At 41.0% G+C, this 19,739-nt stretch overlaps 1 protein-coding gene across 13 annotated transcripts in view; it reads left to right on the top strand.

The window, feature by feature from the left end:
* The window catches only part of KLHL5 (kelch like family member 5), a 69,909-nt gene that overhangs the window by 16,993 nt on the left and 33,177 nt on the right, over positions 1-19,739 (top strand). For 2 of the 13 annotated variants that reach the window (XM_064149140.1, XM_064149139.1), the window contains exon 3: positions 16,887-17,069. In XM_064149140.1, the coding sequence (XP_064005210.1) occupies positions 16,927-17,069 (143 nt within the window). In that variant the 5' untranslated portion in view covers positions 16,887-16,926. The other 11 variants (XM_064149138.1, XM_064149136.1, XM_064149137.1 and 8 more) reach the window with 11 other exon arrangements.

Here is a 19,739-nt window from a genome sequence, read left to right on the forward strand (position 1 = left end):
CTACATCTGAGGTGCCATGAAATTGAGTGTTAACAGTCATTTCTGAAGCCAAAAAGTAGAAATGACTGGAAAAATGTTGCCATGAAAAGTGGCATTGAGATTCAAATCTTGAAAGTGCCTCAAAAAATATTCCATAAGCATTTAGCTGACTTTCTAGTGAAAGAGGAAAAGTCATAATGAATAAAAATGCTTAGATCCAATTATATATTTTTTCCATCTTTCCCAGTGATGTACTTAATATTTAGAGTGTGTCTTCCATCCAAAATACACAGTAGAAGTATCTTAGGAGAAAAACAAGTCTGAATTTAACCAGTTATGCTGGATTTCAGTCTTCCTTTAGCACTTGTGTGAATAAAAATATTATATATCATATCAAAGAATGTCAGGGCAGTGAAATGGGTTTTTTTGTTAATAAAAAAATAAACAGTTTTATATCTCTGTAGGGAGAAACTGTGTGGAAGATCTTGGAAAGAGCAATTTCTAAAGCTGCAGTGCTGTGGTTTTGGTGTTACCTATTTGCATTTAAATGTTCTCCTTTTATTCACAATGCAGAATCTGGGAAACTATCCCCCACTGATAACGGCAGGGATTTATTACTTTGTGGAGCTGCTCATGTGAGAGAAGTTATGTATTAAATGATATTCCTAAGAGATGAGCATCTAAGCAATCTGATCAAAACTAGAGTCCTCAAAATTGTTTTCACAGTAAGCTTACACACCTCATTAACGTGAACAAAATTCTGTCCCCAGATATCTGCCTGCGTATCAAATGTTGTTATTGGTCACCACAAACCAGATTTAGCTGCAACAGTCATAAATCCTACAATCATAGGATCATTTTGGTTGGAAAAGACCTTTGAGGTCATTGAGTCCAACCATTATCTAACTCTACCAAGGCTGGTGCTAAACCATGTCCCTCAGCACCACGTCTGCAGCTTTTAAACCCCTCCAGAGATGTTGATTCAGCCATCTCCCTGGGGAGCCTATTCCAGTGTTTGAGAATCCCATTAAAGTGAAGAGGCTTCTTATATGCAACCTAAAGTTCCCCTGGTGCAACTTGAGGCCATTTCCTCTTCTTCTGTCACTTGTTACTGGGCAGAAGAGACCAACACCCACCCAGATCCAACCTCTTTTCAAGGAGTTAAAGAGAGTGAGAAGGACTCCCCTCAGCCTCCCTTTCTCTAGACTATACAACCCCAGTTCCCTCAGCTGCTCCTCACCAGACCTGTTCTCCAGAATGGATGTAAGACCTCTTGTTTTTTCCATTAAATGAAAGCTTTTGCCTTAATAAATGAAAAACATATTTCAGAATGCTTGCTTACATTTTTAGGAGATTTCTCAGAAATATATGAGTATTGGAAAGAGAGATAATGAGAGGCCACAAACTATGGCTGGGCATTTAGGTTTGTGAGTACCAGACAGGAAGTCCAAAGATGGTCCTAGTAAGTGGAAGTCCTAACAGTTAATTTGGGATGAACAAAAACTTGTTAACTCCTGTCAGAGATCCTAATAAAGGCAATAAACATTGTCCAGAACAAGAACAGACCCTCAGCTACTTCTGAGCAATGTTGTCAATTTAGAATGAAGGGTTCAGTTGCATGCAACACCCTCGTATCTAACTTAAGTGAAGCAGAGAAATATTTCAGATGCTTATGCAGTTTGTCTTAGAACTGTAATTTGGGAGAGTGTACAGAGTGAGAGTTTGTTGGAGGTTGGAAGGGACCTCCAGAGCTTGAATCCAACCCTCCTGCAAAATCATAGAATCAACCAAGTTGGAAGAGACCTCCAAGATCATCCAGTCTAACCTAGCACCCAGCCCTATCCAGTCAGCTAGACTATGGCACTAAGTGCCTCATCCAGTCTCTTCTTCAACACCTCCAGGGATGGTGACTCCACCACCTCCCTGGGCAGCCCATTCCAATGCCAATCACTCTCTCTGTGAAGAACTTCCTCCTAACATCCAGCCTATACTTCCCCCAGCATAACTTGAGACTGTCCCCCCTTGTTCTGTTGCTGGTTGCCTGGGAGAAGAGGCCACCCCCACCTGGCTACAATGTCCCTTCAGGTAGTTGTAGACAGCAATGAGGTCCCCCCTGAGCCTCCTCTTCTCCAGGCTAAACAACCCCAGCTCCCTCAGCCTCTCCTCATAGGGTTTGTGTTCCAGGCCTTTCACCAGCTTTGTTGCCCTTCTCTGGGTAGCTTTTGAAAGTCTCCAGAGGAGGAGACTCCACAGCCTCTCTGGGCAACCTGTTCCAGTGCTCTGTCACCCTCACTGTAAAGAAGTTTCTCCTCATGTTGAGCTGAAACCTTCTGTGTTCCGGTTTGTAGCTGTTGCTCCTTGTCTTATTGCTGCTGACTACTGAAAAGAGATTGGCCCCATCCACTTGACACCCACCCCTCAGATATTTATAGACACTGATGAGATTTCCTCTCAGTCTTCTCCAGGCTAAACAGCCCAAGTGTCTCAGTCTCTCTCCAGAGATGAGATGCTCAAATCCCCCAGTCATCATTGTGGCTCTCCATTGGACTCTCTCCAGCAGATTGCCTTCCCTCTGCTTTACTTTTGTGTGGGAGCAGACCTATTTGCTTTCAGTCACCCTATCAACTGCTTCAAACAAACAAGATGAGAAAAGGAATGTTTCTTCTGACTCTGTGACAGCAGCAAGAAAAATACACAGAAGGCACTTTGTGCAAAAAGGCTGCACAAATTAAGCAGACACACCAGTGCCCAGCCTAATAAAATCCTAACTGTATGACCTTATAAAAAACCCAAAGTGAAACATAGTGAAACATGATAAACTTTGTGCAAAAGATACCTTTACCCAGTTACGTTTCATGATGCTCTCTCTTCTATGTTCAGTTTGTAGCTGTTGCTCCTTGTCTTATTGCTACTGACTATGGAAAAGTGATTGGCCTCATCCACTTGACACCCACCCCTCAGATATTTAGAGACATTGATGAGATCTCTCAGTCTTCTCCAGACTAAACAGCCCCAGGGCTCTCAGTCTCTCTCCATAGGGGAGATGCTCAGGTCCCCCAGTCAGCCTCGTGGCTCTCCACTGGCCTCATTCCAGCAGGTCTCTTGAACTGGAGAGCCCACAACTGGACACAATACTCCAGGTGTGGTCTCAGTAGGGGAGAAGAACCTCCTTAGACCTTCTGGACACACCTTCCCTGATGCACCTCAGGATGCCATTGGCTTTCTTGACCACAAGGGCACATTGCTGTCCCATGCAGAACTTTATGTCCACCAAGACTCCGAAGTCTTTCTCTATGGAGCTGCTTTCCAGCAAGACAGCCTCCAACCTGTACTGGTACCTGTTGTTATTCCTCCCCAGATGCCCCCATTCTAGGGAAAGAACGAAAGAAACTAGAAAAAACTCCTGTGTTTTGGTCTCTTAAAACTGCACCACATTTTGGTTTCTAATCTGTTTGAGCCCAGAGCTCCACAGCTGAAGCGAAGCATTAATTAGGTTGCATTTCCCAGCAAGTCAGGAGAAAGTGCTGAAAAAGCACCAGAACTGGCAAATCTGCCATTGTCTTAGCAGAGTTGTACTGGGACAGTTTGAATTTTAAATGAGTCTGTTTATGCAAGAAAGAGAATCCAGGTCAGCCCTTATGTATAATGGATTTCCCATACCAGAAGAAATAAAGGTATTTAAAGCTTACTTTTCATAGTTAAATGGGTCATTAAAATACTGCTGCCTTGCTGAACATTACCAAATACACCAACCATTCAGCTGTCCTGCTTCTCCACCTTTGATAGACATCTGACACCAACACAAACTGTTAAGGAGAGGACAACAAAAGGACATTTAAAAAAAACCCTATTACTTCTTAAGCTGTTTATTTTACCCAACTTGCAGTTATGCAGATGATGGTGTTTGAAGGCTGCACTTGAGCTTTTAAAACGATTAGCTGTTTGTGCACAAGATGTGTAAGGTTTGCATGTCACAGCGGTTTGGTTACACATCTGTACACTTTTTATGCTGATGGATGAAGTCATTATCCCTCTTACTTATTTCCTTGCACGTGTTTACATGAAATCCCCAGCAAAGACGTTTATTCACCTACTTAATCATCTCACCTTCCAAGTACCTTCAGCTGTTCTCTGGTCGTGCTGCGAAGCCCTGGGTATAAAGCTCGTTGTGGGCCAGGCTGCTGGCAAGGTACGCATCCTGAAAAGCAGCTCCTCTTTGTAGGGAACAGCTGGAATGCTGTTTCTATAGAAATGAGCTTTGCTAGCGTTTGCGAGAAGCACTTTGATAAATAACTGTGTTCTGAGCCATGATGGGTGAGCTTTTCAGGTTAAAACTAGCCCTTCCAGCATTGTGGTTTCCAAGAAAGCTTGATTTACTTCTGGCAGTGAGTATGAAATGGAGTGTTTGCTTTAGGGGGGGGTGGGTGGGTAAAACTGGGCACTGTTGAAGTTTTCGTATGGACTCTGCTTATAGCCTGTGTTAAAGAACGTTGCAGGAACATTACAAAATCACCTATTTTGTAGCTCGTTATGTTAATCTGAGGGAGAGTGACTTTAACTTCTGATGATAACCATAGACAGAAAAGAAGCACTTGTTACAAATTTGTTGCCTGTGTATCCCGGGGAGCTGAACAGACTAACTGAAGGGTGAAGTTTGAGAACATACATCTGTTTTATCAGGGGCTGATAAAATCCAGGGCTTCTTTGTTGCTATTAAACTGCTGTTACTCTCTGCATGTGACTGGAATGAGTCTCAGCGTTTCATACCTAACTAGCTCCATATGCTATAGAGGAAACGGGCTGTTTTTCGTAGGAAATGTAAATTGGTCATTGTGTCTTTTGTCCTTTTGGCTTTCTCTTCCTCAGTCAAGTGAAAACTTTCGTTTTATGTTCCATAAATAACCCTGTCTAGATGGAATTGTGTCTCAAAAGTAGGCATCTCTCCGTGTTCCTGCTCTGGGGCAACTGATTGTATATGGTTAGAATTAAGCCTTTTGAGAAGTTGCCTTTTGTTTTCTGTTTTGCTGGGGGTGGGGGGAGAGGCTGCTTAGCTTCTTGCTTTCGCTTTTAGTGATGTCTAAGTAAATGGAAGCCATTAGCTCGTTTCAAATAGAAATTTTCAGTTGCTGCAGACCTAGATTTGAATCAAAGCACATCAAGATGAAAGGCTCTATAACCCAGTACTAGTCTCTTGAGCCTTCCAGGCTGTTCTTGTCCTTTTTAACTTAGTGCATGTCCTGTAATGGGGGAAAAAAAAGAATTATTTACAGTTCAGTTTCTCTCCAGTATAATCAGTTATTTTTGGATTGGTTTAAAGTCTTTTCTGTCAATTTATTCTTTAGCAGTGCAGGAAGGATTTAACTCGCTTACCTTTTTTTTCCCCTTTTCCCTTGCTCGCCTTTTTTCCCCCTCTTGCTCTGTAGTAGCAAGAGTTAACAGAGTAAGCAGAGATTCTAAGATGCAGTACAGGAATTACGTTCTCTGTCATTTGTGGTTTAAGAAAAGGGGGTGGTATTCAGCTCTTGAAAGGGCCTTAATGAATACTCTTTGGTGTTTTTGAAAGCTAATGGTCAGAGGAGAGCAACAGAAACAGCCTCGGAGCTTTGAGGGTAAACTGATTAGCATTTTTCCTGATTGAGGTGATTGTTTCACCTCCTCTTTTTATCTCCGGATTTTTCACTGTCTGTTGCCTTTTGTTTATATTCAAATGACATACAGTTAAATAAGCTTTCCTCTCTTTTTTTGTTTTCAAACGTGAGTGTGGTGCTTTCTCCTCTCCTGTAGAAAATCTACTCGCCACAGCCAGGCAGAGCCATGTGTTTCTCTTGTCTTGGTTGGGTGCACAAATCTTCTTTTATGTGTGCTGCTTCTTACCCTGTTGCCTAGACGATCACTGGCTTTCACTAAGGATGTCTGGTCCTCGTAAAGAGTTTGACGTGAAGCAGATTCTAAAAATCAGATGGAGGTGGTTTGGTCATCAGGCGTCAGCCCCTAACTCGGCAATTGAAAACCACCAGGGAGACTTCTGGAATAGAGGACAACATGTAACAAGCACTTCTACCAAGTTTTTAGATTCAGGTAACCTACCTTTAACATCAGATGGTTACAGAAGGTCCAGCCAACAGGATTTCCAGAATTCACCTTTCTGGCCAATGGCATCCAGCTCAGAAATCCCTACATTTGAATTTGCAGCAGAAGACTGTGGAGGTGCACGTTGGCTTGACAGACAAGAAGCAGATGATAGAGCAAGTGAAGAAGAAAATGAATCGGACAGCAGTTCGTGCAGGTTAATGACTACTTTCCTGTCGTGAGAAATGCCTTTTCCTTGCATGTCTGCAGATAGCATGCATAGCTAGGCTGGGCTTTATTCTAAGTTGAAATGCTTCAGAAGGCTAGCAGCTGCTGTGCATCACAAACAGCAAACGATTTGTAATGGGGCTTCTGTGAGCTTACTAGGACTGTTCTAAAAGGCAACTGCAGGCAGTGTGAGAATAAAGCTCAAATGCGGATGCACTCACTTGTGTCTTAAATTGTACACCAAGTACGTGCTGCTGTGAACAAAGTACTGTTTGTGAAGTGGTACTGTTACAGGATGCTTTCTAAATTATTTTGAAGTGACACCAATTGCTTAATTATGCTGAGAATTAGTCCCGTGCCAGTTAGCAGAAAACTGTGATAATGAAAGCTTCTCATAATTCTTATCTGATGTTTCCATATGCTTCTGTAGATGAGGAAGATAAAACTGTGAAAATTACTTAGACTATTACTTTTTTTTTTCTTTTGCATTTGCAACTTAAAGGATAAAAAAAAATCGTCTATTGAAACCAATCAGTTTGTGCTTTGATGTGATTGCAGTTACCTGCCCAGTTAGTTTAAACCCTGTATCTACCTTAACAAGAAAAAAGATAGGTTTTAGTGTCTATAGATAGGTTTTGATGTTCTTCTTTTGCATATCATTACTAAGATGAAACTGCAAAATTTGTTCTTTAATGAGAGGTGTTTGCCAGTTGTAAATTAGGCTGGTTAATCTTTCTTAATTACCATTTTAATTCTATTATTTCCTTTTTCTGCATGTGTCAGCCCTTCTTCACTGAAACTGTTTTTCCTGTTTTATAGTGCATAACAGTTCACCATTTCAAATAATTTTTATGCTGTTTGCTTTCTGGCTTTTGAGAGAGCTTTGCAGGGATCCAGCATTTCAGAAAGCACAGCTATTTCAGAGGGAGAACTGTTTAATAAAACCTGTTAGGGACAGATCAATCTAGGTAGTGTTTTGCATCCCCTAAGAGAAGTAATCATTTAGTTCCAGGCAAAAGTAATTCTCAATATAAACACTATCTATGGTTTAAATGCACTTTAAAGGTTCAAGGTAAAAATGCTTTGGAGTCAGCAATGTATTTGCAAAAGTCCTAGTTAGTGCTTCAGAATCCTGCTGCAGCAACTACATAGTTACAAATAACATAGCTCTGAAGAGGTCCTATTTAAGTGATGTATTCAGGTATGAATTTTTGAATAGCTATGTCACTGGATAATAGATATGATACAGGACATCACCTTCCATTTCAGCAGCATCTTCTTTTGATGTGAAATTTTTATGTGCAGCATTACCCCAGATAGGACATTCTCACTAAAGCAAGGCAGTCAGTGTAGGTAAGGAAGAAGTGTGTAGACTGAAAATACCACACACATTTGTTCTTAATTGTAGGAGAAGAATTTACATATGACAGAACTAATTTGTTACTTTGTAGAACTGGAGAAGTGCAGGTATTTATTTAGGGAGTGTGAAAATTCTATATAGAACTGGGGGGTTTTGGAGGTTTTGTGGTTTTTTTTTTTCCCCCCTGTATACTACAGGAAATGTGTGCAGAGTTTGAACTTAGTGAATTTCAAGTGTATTTTTAGTATGTGCTTAATCGTCTGTAGCATCTAGAGTTATTTGCAATTCCTTTCTTGCCTTGCAATTCTTGCTAGAGTTTTACCTTCATGGTTGAAAATAAATATTTTTAGATCAATTTTGAGTTCAGTGTTGGTACAATTTAATACTTAATGGCAATTGTAAGCACTTGCTTTGTGTTGTTAGCTCCATCTCTAGTCTCATGGGGAAGACTGTGCTTAAATCATGTTTTGTTCACTCCCTTTGTTAGGAGTGTATAAGCTGTTGGGCAGACTATGCAAGCCTGCTTAACAGCTGGACTTTTTCTGATGTTAATAGCTTTAATTGTCCTTTCTTTAAATTTGATCTAAAATACAGCTTCTTATCTATTGGCTTGAGAGGCAAAAAAAACCCTGAAACACAAAACTCATCTGTATAGTTGTCAAGAGGTTGTTTTTCCATACGAAACCTTTGTTACCTCTATTAGAAACGTTGTGTATGGAAAAAAATCCTTGGTTTAAACTTTTTGTAGAAGTTGGGAAGTTGCCTTACTTCTTCACTTCTCTCTCTCTAACTTACTGCAGAGTAGAAGCCTTAAAAGCCTGAAGTAAAAGAAGCAACTCCACTGCTTTGTGTGTATCAATCTTCCTTCCTCTTTGCCACATCATATAGCACAGGTAAAAAGCGTGTGGAGCAGCTCTGTCATTCTGAAAGCTCTAGATCATTACATGATTCATTTAGAGGAAAACCACTGTAGAATTCATTTGTTATTAGTCTGGAGGCACAAGGAATAAGCAAATTCCAAGTTTAGTACCACATCTTTGACAAGGCTGTGTCAGAGATGCAAACAGATCATCCGGATTCAGGGACCAGAGCTAGTGAGCTGTAATGCTGGTCACATCAAGCTCCTGTGCGGTGTTTGTAACCAGCATTAGCCTGGGCGTTTGTTTACTAAGCCAGGGAGGTTGGAATTCTTCTGCTGATTTTTGTCTCCTCGATTTCCTCTGTTGCTGCTGTTTGTTAACTCTCTTGCATTCCTGAGGCAGTGGTCATCATTCTGCATTTGTGCCCTTTTTACATTTTCCCAACAGCTGTGCAGACTCTTGCACAGCAAATTTAAGCCTATTAGCAATATATTTGTTTTTCCTCGACGTTTTGTGGGTGCTTCAGCAACAGTCCACAGGCCTTGGAGGCATGGGGGATACCAAGCTAAAAATACCTTAGTATGCAGATTATTGTATCTGGTTCACTTCACCCAGGCATGCATTAAAATATTGGAATTACTTGGCTGTGGTTTAAAGTATGGAAATGTATTCAAACACAATACAAAATGTCTGTTTGTACTTGAGCAATAAATACAGAGTATTTCAGGATTCATCAGTTATGTCCTAACCTTGAACAGTTAGTGAGGTGTCTGTACTTGATTTTTGAGACAAGCTCTGGATGTACCAAGTGGTAGCTACTCTGCAGTATTGTTCTATATGAGCAGCCTTGGAGTTAGTACATTGTAATTTACCATCTAATCTGCTCCCCTCCAAAAAAACCCCAAACTTCACCCTGGCTTTCAGTCTGTAGAAAACTTCAATGTGCCTTTTATTTCACCTCAGTCCTACTTGACCTTTAAGGCTGTAAGTTCTTTATGACCCCTAGTTGTGCTGTGTATTTCTATGTATCTCCTATCATGAGATAATGTAAACTGTCAAAGAGGGTTGATAGATTCCTTCAGTGTGGCGTGGTAGTAGCACAATACTTGGAACTAACTAAAAACTTATAAAAAGAGCATTTTTTGCTACCTCTGTGCTGCATAGATTAGATAAAAGTGAGAAACTGTTAATAGACATAAACAAGTTACTTGTATTACAGGAGAGCATCTCAAGCCTTCTCGTTGTGTTTCTTTCATGCTGCTGCTAAATCCTGTCATTTTCTTCTGTGCCTGTTACATCTTCACTTGGGCTATGTGTATGCAGATTTGAAGTCTTGCAGCAGCACAATTATACAGCAAAGATGAGGCAGATTTAATCTGGTAAGCTTGAGCAGTAGCTGTTATAACAGAGCTAAAGTAACAAGAGGCTTCAGCATGGGCTTTGCAAAGCCACAGGGGACTTCAGCTATCTGTTTAGGTGGAATGGGCAGCCAGGCAGACTGCATGCTCCTGGTGACATATGTGTGGGTGTACTAACTCGTTACACTAAATGTCTCAAGGAAGTAAGGCAGGAGACATCAAGTGCTGCAATCAAACGTCTAGCTGCGCTGCAACGTGCTGACATTATTTCTTACCAAGATGAGAAGCACAGATGCAGTGGTGTGGGCTTAGCAAGCTGTGTATACACATCTTTGTTGGGCTGGCAGAGGTAACACTGAGGCTGTGCTCCAGCATCTCCAGCTTGTTGTTGCTCATGCCAGTTAAATTAAGGTTTAATGCAGATGTGTTTGTGTTTGCTCAAACCTGTGCCTTTTGACTGCAAGATTGTAGGTCTGGCTGTTGCTGTAATTCTTTTCTCTAGCATGGACTAAATCACTGGCCCTCAAGTTCACATGCATGTACAGCCTTACTCTGCCTATATTAGTTTGTTTAATGTCTCCTGATTTACACGTGATCTTAACAAAAGTAATATTCTTTATATGTGAATTCTGATTTAAAATGTGATTTTTTTTTTTTTTCCTTAGAAAGTGGTGTTCCCTGGAAGCATAGTAGTGAGGAGAGAACCATGGGTGTTTTTTTTCCCTGTCTGTACAGTTTTACAGGGTTTGGTGCACCAAATGCTTTCATCTACATGCAGAAATGTATGTAACATGGAATTTAAGCCAGTTGAATGATTTGGGTTGGGAGAGACCTCAAAGATCATAGAGTTCCAACCACCCTTGGCATTGGCAAGGACACCTCACACTAGACCAGATTGCTCAAGGCTTTATCCAAACTAGTCAGGGTGGGGGCATCCAGAACCTTAAGTTTTTCTTGCTTTAGTTCCTATTTTGCACCATTTTCAGTGTCTCTGTGGAAGCCACGTGTGTTGGTGTATAGTGCTGTCTACAGCACAGACAGAGCATTTGCTTTTACATGGACTTCCTGAGGGGACCAAGTTTATGGAGTTGTGTTCTGCATTGCCTCTGCTGTTTGCCTGGTAGCTTTGAAACCCATGGGCCATTTTCATCCTAATGTGAGAGCAGGCACATCTCAAGGATAACGTCACTCCTCTCAAATGGCAGCTAGTTAATGGGGAGAAACTCAGCTTATTGCCTGCGCTGAGAAGATCAGAATTCATTGGCTGCAAAGCTGGCTGCACATCTCCCCTTAGGCACGTTATTTGCAGTCTCTTGCCTTGTGAGGCATTGCCTTAAGGAATTGAGTGGAAAGGAAAAGAGCTGTCTTGTGGTGGGAGATGGAGGGAGAAGAAACAGCGTTGAAATCGTTTGAAGCACAAAGTTTGTTCATTGATTCTGTGAACCAGTCTGAGCTGACTTAGTAGCATTGTGTTTGGGGTATTTTCTCCATCAAGGTGACACTAAGTTGGGAGGCAGTGTAGATCTGCTTGAGGATAGGAAGACTCTGCAGAGGGACCTGGCCAGGCTGGATCAGTGGGCCAAGGCCAGTGGTATGAGGTTTGACAAGGCCTAGTTCTGAGTCCTGCCTTTGGGTCACAACAACCTCATGAACACTCCAGGCATGGGGCAGAGTGGTTGGAGAGTGCCCAGCAGAGAAAGCCCTGGGAGTGCTGGTTGACATACAGCTGAATGTGAGCCAGTGTGTGCCCAGGTGGCTGAGGAGGCCAACAGCATCCTGGCCTGGGTTGGGAACAGTGTGGCCAGCAGGACAAAGGGAAGGGATTGTCCAGCTGTATTCAGCTGTGGTGAGGCCACACCTCGGGTACTGGTTTCAATTTTGGGCCACCCATTAGAAAAAAGACCTTGAAGTGCTGGAGCAGGTCCAGAGAAGGGCAGTAAAGCTGGCAAAGGGTCTGGTGAGGAGCGGCTGAGGGAACTGGGGTTGTTTAGTTTGGAGAAAAAGAGTGAGCTACCTGAAGGGAAGCTGCAGCCAGATGGGTCTTGGTCTATTCTTTCTAGTATAAAGTGATAGGATGAGAAGAAATGGCCTCAAGTTGCACCAGGAGAGGTTTAGGGTGGATAGTAGTAGTGATGTCTTGGCTGAAAGGTTTCTCAAACACCAGAACAGGCTCCCCAGGGTTGAATCTCCATCCCTGGAAGTGTTTAAAAGCCGCAGAGATGTGGTGCTGAGGGACATGCACCAGAATTGGTAAGAGTCAGATAACGGTTTGGACTGAATGATCTGAAAGGTCTTTTCCCACCCAAAGGATTTTAGGACTCTAAGATTTTGCAGATACAAGTCCCATTGCGATGCTGCCTAACTCCTTTTTTCTGTCAAGGCTGTAGTATAAGCAGCTGCACTTCAGCATGTTACTCCTGTCAAAAGAAATGTGACTTTTAAATGCAAGGAAATAAGTTGTTACTTGCTGCAGAAGGTTAGAAGAGACAAGGTGGTACTTGTCTATAAGGTCAGCATCTGTGCTACACACTCTTGATCTAACCATATCACTCTGATGGTGCAGTCAAACTTTATTTTTGCAGATTGAGAGGATTTCTTCTTGTGGAGTAGTTGACCTTTTTTTCAGAAGTACTAATGAGGCTGCAGTTAAATTAGGTGAACTGATCATGGCAATAAAAGAGTTTTAAATATGAATGAATCGATGCCTAATTTTTCAGAGGGAACTTTTTCAGCCATGATTTTACAAGGGGAAAAAAAACTACCACCAAAAACCCCAAACCCAACATTTTAAACTGACTTTAAAATGTCAGGTTTCATCCCTCTATTTCTGTTCCAAAATGAGTAGTTTGAGATGCATGTTGGGGTTTTTTTCTTAGTCATAATGAACTCTTCATTGCTTTGTTTCTATGTCAAAGGCAGATGTGGAGATGTTTAATGTAAAAGATGCCTTCCTAAAATAGATATAAAATGCATGAAATAAAATGCTTGGGGAAAAAAAAGTTGTGCAGCCTTTGTTATAGCCAAGCTAATATGTCTGCTATAAAATAACTGTTCTAAGCCCTCCTTTAAATTTCATCTCCTCGCTTTCAAATAATTAAAAGAACAAATCCTGTTAATTGGAATAGGTTGTGTTTCTCCCTCATAAAGCTGGAGAAGCACTGGTGCCTCTCTCTATACAGAGATTTTAGTGGAAATGGGAGGAAAGAAGGTTTGTGGCTGTTTGGTTTGGGTTTGTATAGCAAACTCTGGCTTTGAAGATACAACAATGAAGCTTGAAACAACACCAGAAGCAGAGGTGTGAATTCACCTCTCCAGTCAGGAGAGGATAACAGGATTTGGTGTTTTAATTATTTTAAAGCTAGGAGATTAAAAGGAGTTACAGTGGTTATTTTATAGTGATGGCACAGTACTTAACTATTCCACTAAGTATGGAGCTTGGCTGTAACAAAGGCTGCAAAACTTTATTTTTAAAGCATTTTATTTTATGCATTTCATATTAATTTCAGAAAGGCATCTTTTACATTAAACATCTCCACATCTGCCTTTGAAATAAAAATGAGGCAATGAAGAATTCATTATGACTAAGAAAAACACATCTCAAACTATTCAGATATGCTTTTACTTTTGAAACTCTTTTTTTTTTTTCCCCACCACTTTAGTATCCCACTTAATTGCTTCATTACTTTACAATGATCTGTTCTACTGAGCAGAGGTCCTTAATCCAAACATCCCACTTCAAGAAATAAAATCCTTTAAAAATTAATGGGTATATAGCAGAGCTTATACATAATTTCAGTTTCAAAAAGCATGCTCATATAAATTCTTTATTAGACAGAGAAGTTGATGAAAGCTAGCATCTTCAGTATAAAAATGTTTGTCACCAGGACACTGAGATATGTAGTTAGCATCAGAAAGACCTTGTCTTTTAACTTCTGTTTTTACAATTATCCTGAAATTGTAGCACAATAAAAAATTGTCAGTGCTAGATGGCATCTTTTTTTGACAGAAAAGAAAGACCAAGGAAAATGTGACTGAAGGTTAAGGAATAAAGGAAACCCTACTGAGTAATGCTCTAAAGATACTTGTAATAGTATCTTTAAGACTGAAGAAAGCATTTTTAACATATTAAAGGAATATGCAGGATTCTTTGATACCTTTATCTGGCAGCCTCAGTATTTAATGGAATTGTCTTAGTAGTATGTGAAGTATGCAGAAGTAGCAATACCTCTAGCTTACGGGAGGGGAAATTCATCCTACACTTACACTAGACTTGAGAGCCAAAGCCAAAAGGACCAGAGCCACCTTGATACTCAAGAGCTGCAGGACTTTCATGGCTGAGTGTTTGCTCTGGACATGGGATTTACAGGTTAGTGTTAGATACCAAGGTTTTGTTCTCTCTGTTCTCTAGAGGGCATCTCAGTGCAGCTGCTGGGAGAGGGCAAAACAGCTTCTTCCCTTCCTCTATTCTATCCTTGCTTGTGTGTTCTCACAACCTATGATAGTTGTGGCAAACTGAACTGTAAAATGGGTTCATAAAACAGTTTGGGGAAGGAGGGAGAAATAGTTTTTCCTAATTGTGATAGGCATCATTAGCCCTTAAACCTATATTTTTTTCTTTCTTACATATACCTCAACTATTAGATTGTCTCTTTTGTGTTCTCTTTACGAGCCACTGAAGTTTGAATCTTTTTATCTTCTCCTTTTCCTTCTTATGGAAAATGGTTTGTGAGTTACTAGCTAGAGGATAGAAATAAGGTTGAGCATCTGAGCTGAAGGGAAGAGCTAAGGCTGGCTCTGCTGTGTCCTTAAGTGCTTTGTTTGGGCAGTGGAAAACAGAGACCATTGCAATTATTTTCTCTTTGTTGAACAAGACTGGTGACTGCCACTGAGTGCATAATGTACCTGTGTGCTCTCTTGGGGCTGACAATAGCTCTAGTGAGGGTGGTCCTGCAAAATGATGGCTTGGAAAGTTTTTACCTTCTCCATACTAGTCTGCAGCTCAAATTCTACCTGCACAGCTCTTTGTGAGGTTGTAGTGTAAATCAAATCCCTGATATTATTTTTGTCATCTTTAATGAGCTTAATATGAGGAATCTGGGAATGTAATTCAACAACACCCAAAAAACCCCAACCAAAAAAAATTAAAAGGCAAACCCACAGCAATCTGTATCAACACAATTGAGGATGTGATAATATGTGATAAGAAACAAGAATTTCCTAAGCATGCTACCCAGCACATTGTTCTTTCCGTTTCTGTTTCTTTAGCAGGGATGCTGATTTAAGAATTGCTTTCCCCGAGTACTTCTTGCTCTTTGATTGTGAGAGTGCCACCCAGTTTTGCAATATAGTGTTGGGGTTTTTTGGTGATTGCATGGTTCCATTTTTCACATAGGAGTTCTGTGATTCAGTTTTCTCTGTGGACATTTTGAATACGTGCTCCGGCTTGTAAGAGGGCCAGTGGTGGAGCAGACCAAGTGACTCTGATGGGCTGAGAAGTTAACCCAGCTTGACCACAGCTTCAAAGAACATATTTAAGATAAATCCCTCTAAGGGAAGTAGGTAGGCAGGTATGTCATTTGTGATCCTTTCCTAGATTTAGATTTGAATTAAGCACTAGATTGCTTGGACTTTTTAGCTATCTGGGCACATGCGAAAAAGACCTCAAACCAAAACAAAAGTAAAGTCCTCCACCACTGCAGAACATTTTCTGCTTTAAATTTGGACTGATTTTGAGGAGCTTTGTCTGGAGATTAATATCCTAGGCTAAGGACCAGTCTAAATCTCTTGGTGGATTTAGCTCTGAGCATTCTGCCTGTGTTCATGACACCTTTGTGAAAGCAGGAGTCTGGATGCAGATCTTGTGAGCAAGAATCGGCGCTTCCCTTACTATACATAGTTAGAATTAATGTCCTTTCAGTCCCAGACCCATGCATGCCTTTTAAGTTTCCTGTTTCTCTATTCTCCCACACTGCTGTGTGTATGCACAGGAATCATTTTTCTCCCTGTTCACCCTTGTGTTTTTTCTGTGTTGGATTCTGTTATGTTAGATCTCATTTCAGGCATGTAAGACATAAGTAGTAGTAATGATGTGTTTCTTATTTGCTTTAATATTTTTTTCCCTCATGCATGCTCATGTTCTTTAACCAGGTTCATATATGCTGAGTTTTATTGTAGCTACTTTAGGCTAAATGTGAAGCAAGACTTTAGCATGTGTGAAGTAAAAGCTTAACTTATAGTAGGGAAGGGTTTGATTCCTTATTGCATCCTTCCATTGCTTTCTCAGTTTGCAGGGGTTTGGTAGATGCCTCTTCTTCCTTAACCATCTGATGATGCTATACATACAAGAAACTGCTGGAGAGAGTCCAATAGAGGCTACAAAGATGCTGAGAGGGCTGGAGCATCTGATAAGGAAAGAGTGAGAGATTGGAGGCTGTTTAGCCTGGAGAAGAGCAGCCTGAGAGGGGATCTCATCCATGCTTCTCAGTATCTAAAAGCTGGTGGGCAAGAGGATGGGGCCAGACTTCTCAATGGTGCCCAGAAACAGGACAAGAGGCAGTAGGAGCAAACTGGAACACAGAAAGTTCCACCTTAACATAAGGAGAAATTTACTTCGATTGCACCAGAGCACTGGAGCAGGCTGGAGCTTCTGAAGCCTCCATCTCTGGAGGCTTTCAAAACCCCTGGACATGCTCTTATGTACCCTGATCTAGGTGAACCTCCTTTGGACTCGGTGATCTCCAGAGATCCTTTCTGAGCACCACTACTCCATGATTCCATGATTCCTGGACTGATATTTGTCTGTTAGTTGAAGAGTACGAGATTAAATGGTCATACTTTTCCCACAGTGGTTTAGATAAGGTTTGGAGGAAGAAAGTATGAATATGAGTAGAAACCACATAGCAAGGGAATATATATTAAAATAAATAATGTATGCCAGCTTTAAATCATGTGATTTTTGCTTTATCATCTATAGACAGAAGTGCTGCAGCTTAACACTCTGTGAACTAACCTTTCTGTTACTGTTTTCAGCAGAACTTCCAACAGCAGCCATACCTTATCATCTTGTCAAACTATGGAGCCCTGTGCCTCAGATGAATTCTTTCAGGCTCTCAACCATGCTGAACAGACTTTCAAAAAGATGGAGAATTATCTCAGACACAAACAGCTGTGTGATGTGGTGTTAGTGGCTGGTGATCGTAAAATCCCAGCTCACAGGTAAGTTTATCATCATTCCAAGTTACTTAATCTTCATTTACAAATGCAACTTCAAAGTGTGTCCTGTGTTTTGTTTGAAAAAGATCAGGACATCCTAAACGATTTTGAATTCTTTAGACATGCTTATGGGTTTTGGTTTTTTTATTAACATTTATTTGGAAACTATAAGTAAATATCTGTCAGTTGTATGCAACACAGCATCAAAAATAACTCTGCTTTCATTTTCTGCTTGTTGCTTTCAAGCCTAGGGCCAGATATCTGCATACCAAAATAAAGACCCCAACGCACCCGCAGGGTATTATTAGTAGCAGCTTTTGTGCTACTAATGGTGTCACTACTTTTTTTCTTAGGTTTACTTTTCTCTTTTTACTAACAGTTAAGTTGTTGGAGCCATAATTAGTAATAAGGACAGTCTTCTGTCCACATAATTTTTTTTTTTTCCTCCCATAGTAAGAATCCTTTGATAGTAAACTACTGAAGACTGGCACCAGGTGTTAGATGGCTAATTAGATCAAACATTAGCCTGTGTAATTAAGAGATCAGCTAGTGTGTCACCTAAAAGGCTAGGAAAATACCAAAGTTTGTGAAACAAATGTATGAATAACTGAGGCATTTTATGGTATTTAATGCACAGTATTTAAAGCTCAACTAGGATCCTAGGTCTAATTAAGCTGTGGTTTCATAAGATTGGCTCCACAACAGAAAATAGTAGCCTAAAGCATTTCTGTTTTCTATTGCTCATTCCTACCCCCACATTGAAACTGCAGCTTAGTACTCTAGCAGCAATAAAAGGATGGGAATTGGTTGCTGGTTTAGGTTTGGTATTCTTTTTGAAATGCCAGATTTCTGCATTTCTTCAAGTGTCATCCACTCTGTTGTGCTGACACAGCTGAGAGGTTGGTGGCGTGAGGACGAGAGCTAACTTGAGGTTGGTGGCGTGAGGACGAGAGCTAACTTGAGGAGGCAGGTCTGCTGTAACTTGCTGTTGCTTTCAGAGGCTTCATCTTGCAAAACTTCGTTTTTAAACTGAGACTATCTCTGGCTTTTTCAAGTTGATTTAAGCAAATCTGACTGTGACCACTGCTAGAATGGGTGGTCCTGCTTTCCACCCAACTCCTGACCTCAATTCCTTTGTAAACTTTTATAGCTGTGGATGATGAATCATTTTTGGAGAGACAATAGGGGGAACAAGATGATTTGGCTTTCCCTGTGGCTACAGTGTTGCTTAAGCTTGGTCTTCAGTTTGTTCAAATTAGTTGCAAAACTGCATTGTCCCTGTGGAGAGTGAATCAGAGGAAAACAGGGAACGCTCATCCTCAGTGGATTTGCACTCACTGAAGTAATTCAGAGTGCAATTGAATTCCAGGTTTGGAGTGCTGTAAACAGGACATGTAGTCATTATAGTAAGAAAATAATTTTACTTCCTTATGTGGCCAAGGTAGCATCTTTGCAGTACATAGTTCTGGAGTGTGGCTTTTGTAGTAGGGTGCAGAGGACACCTGCAAATACCTTACAAAGGGCTGGAAGGTTATGGGAGTTTTGCAACAAGATAAACAGAAAGACAACATGCAGAAAAACTTCTTTACTGTAGTTCCTCCTGTTTCTTAGCTATTTAGAGAGATGATTTTGCTCCTCCAGATTCTGCTGCTCAATCTGTAGAGCATTAGGCACGTGCTATCACTTGTTAATTGCTCTGGTCCCTTCTTGGAAGGAGAAACAGCATGCTGTATGTGGCCTTGTGCTTGGAGCAGGAGGCTTACAATTGTCCTTAGTTCACTTTATAATGTTGGAGTAGCTTAGAAAGAAGCATTGCTTTTTGCACAATGAGTTCTTTCTCTTACTGTTCTGTTTTCACAGAGAAATGTGTCAAATAACTACAATAACTACAGTCTTCATCTCAGTACATCCAAAGTACCTCACTGAAAACTGAACTTTTCCATAGTGGAGATGATAAAGGTGGAAATCCTAAATTTGGTTTGGAATTTTACAGAAATTGAGTAAGAAAGCCAGCTTGATGTACTTGCTGTAGCCTGTGTTCTGAGATGACAAGTCTGGAGAAGTTTTTTACTGCCTTGTGGTGGTTTGGGTGTTACCTACCCCCCCCCCCCCCCCAACTTTGGAAACCACCCAGACTAGACTCAGTCAGCTCTGGAAATTGAATGAAGCTTATATTTACAGCATAGCACAATATACAAGCAGCTATTTACAACATATATACCGTTACATACAGAGGTATACAAGGTAAAAGGTAATACAGAAACACAACAGCCCTCCCAGAAACCTGAATCCCCAGGAGGGGCTCCCAACTGCCCTCCCACCTTCTCCCTCCCCTCTCTTCCTTACCCCAGACATTGCCTTGTGCCCAAGGAAGAATAGGGAGATTAGGAAGCAGGTGGATTAATCAGGTTAGGTTAGAGGGAAAATGCAGCGCAAAGTCCAGACAGAGAGCAACTTCCCGACTACCTTATCTATGTTTGGATTCTTGCTCTTATACCTCTCAGCAAGCCTATGAGTGAAGTAGACCTCACCACTGTTTCCCTTTCACAGCCTGTAATCTAGTTCTTCTCACCAAAACATTCTAGCTAGCTTCAAACTAGCACGTGCCTGCATCCAAGTCTTGACTTCTTAGGTATTGACTGCAGAGTGGAGCACTGCAGTCAATCACTTTTA

Source organism: Pogoniulus pusillus, chromosome 9, assembly GCF_015220805.1.
Source record: "Pogoniulus pusillus isolate bPogPus1 chromosome 9, bPogPus1.pri, whole genome shotgun sequence".
NCBI lineage: Eukaryota > Metazoa > Chordata > Aves > Piciformes > Lybiidae > Pogoniulus > Pogoniulus pusillus.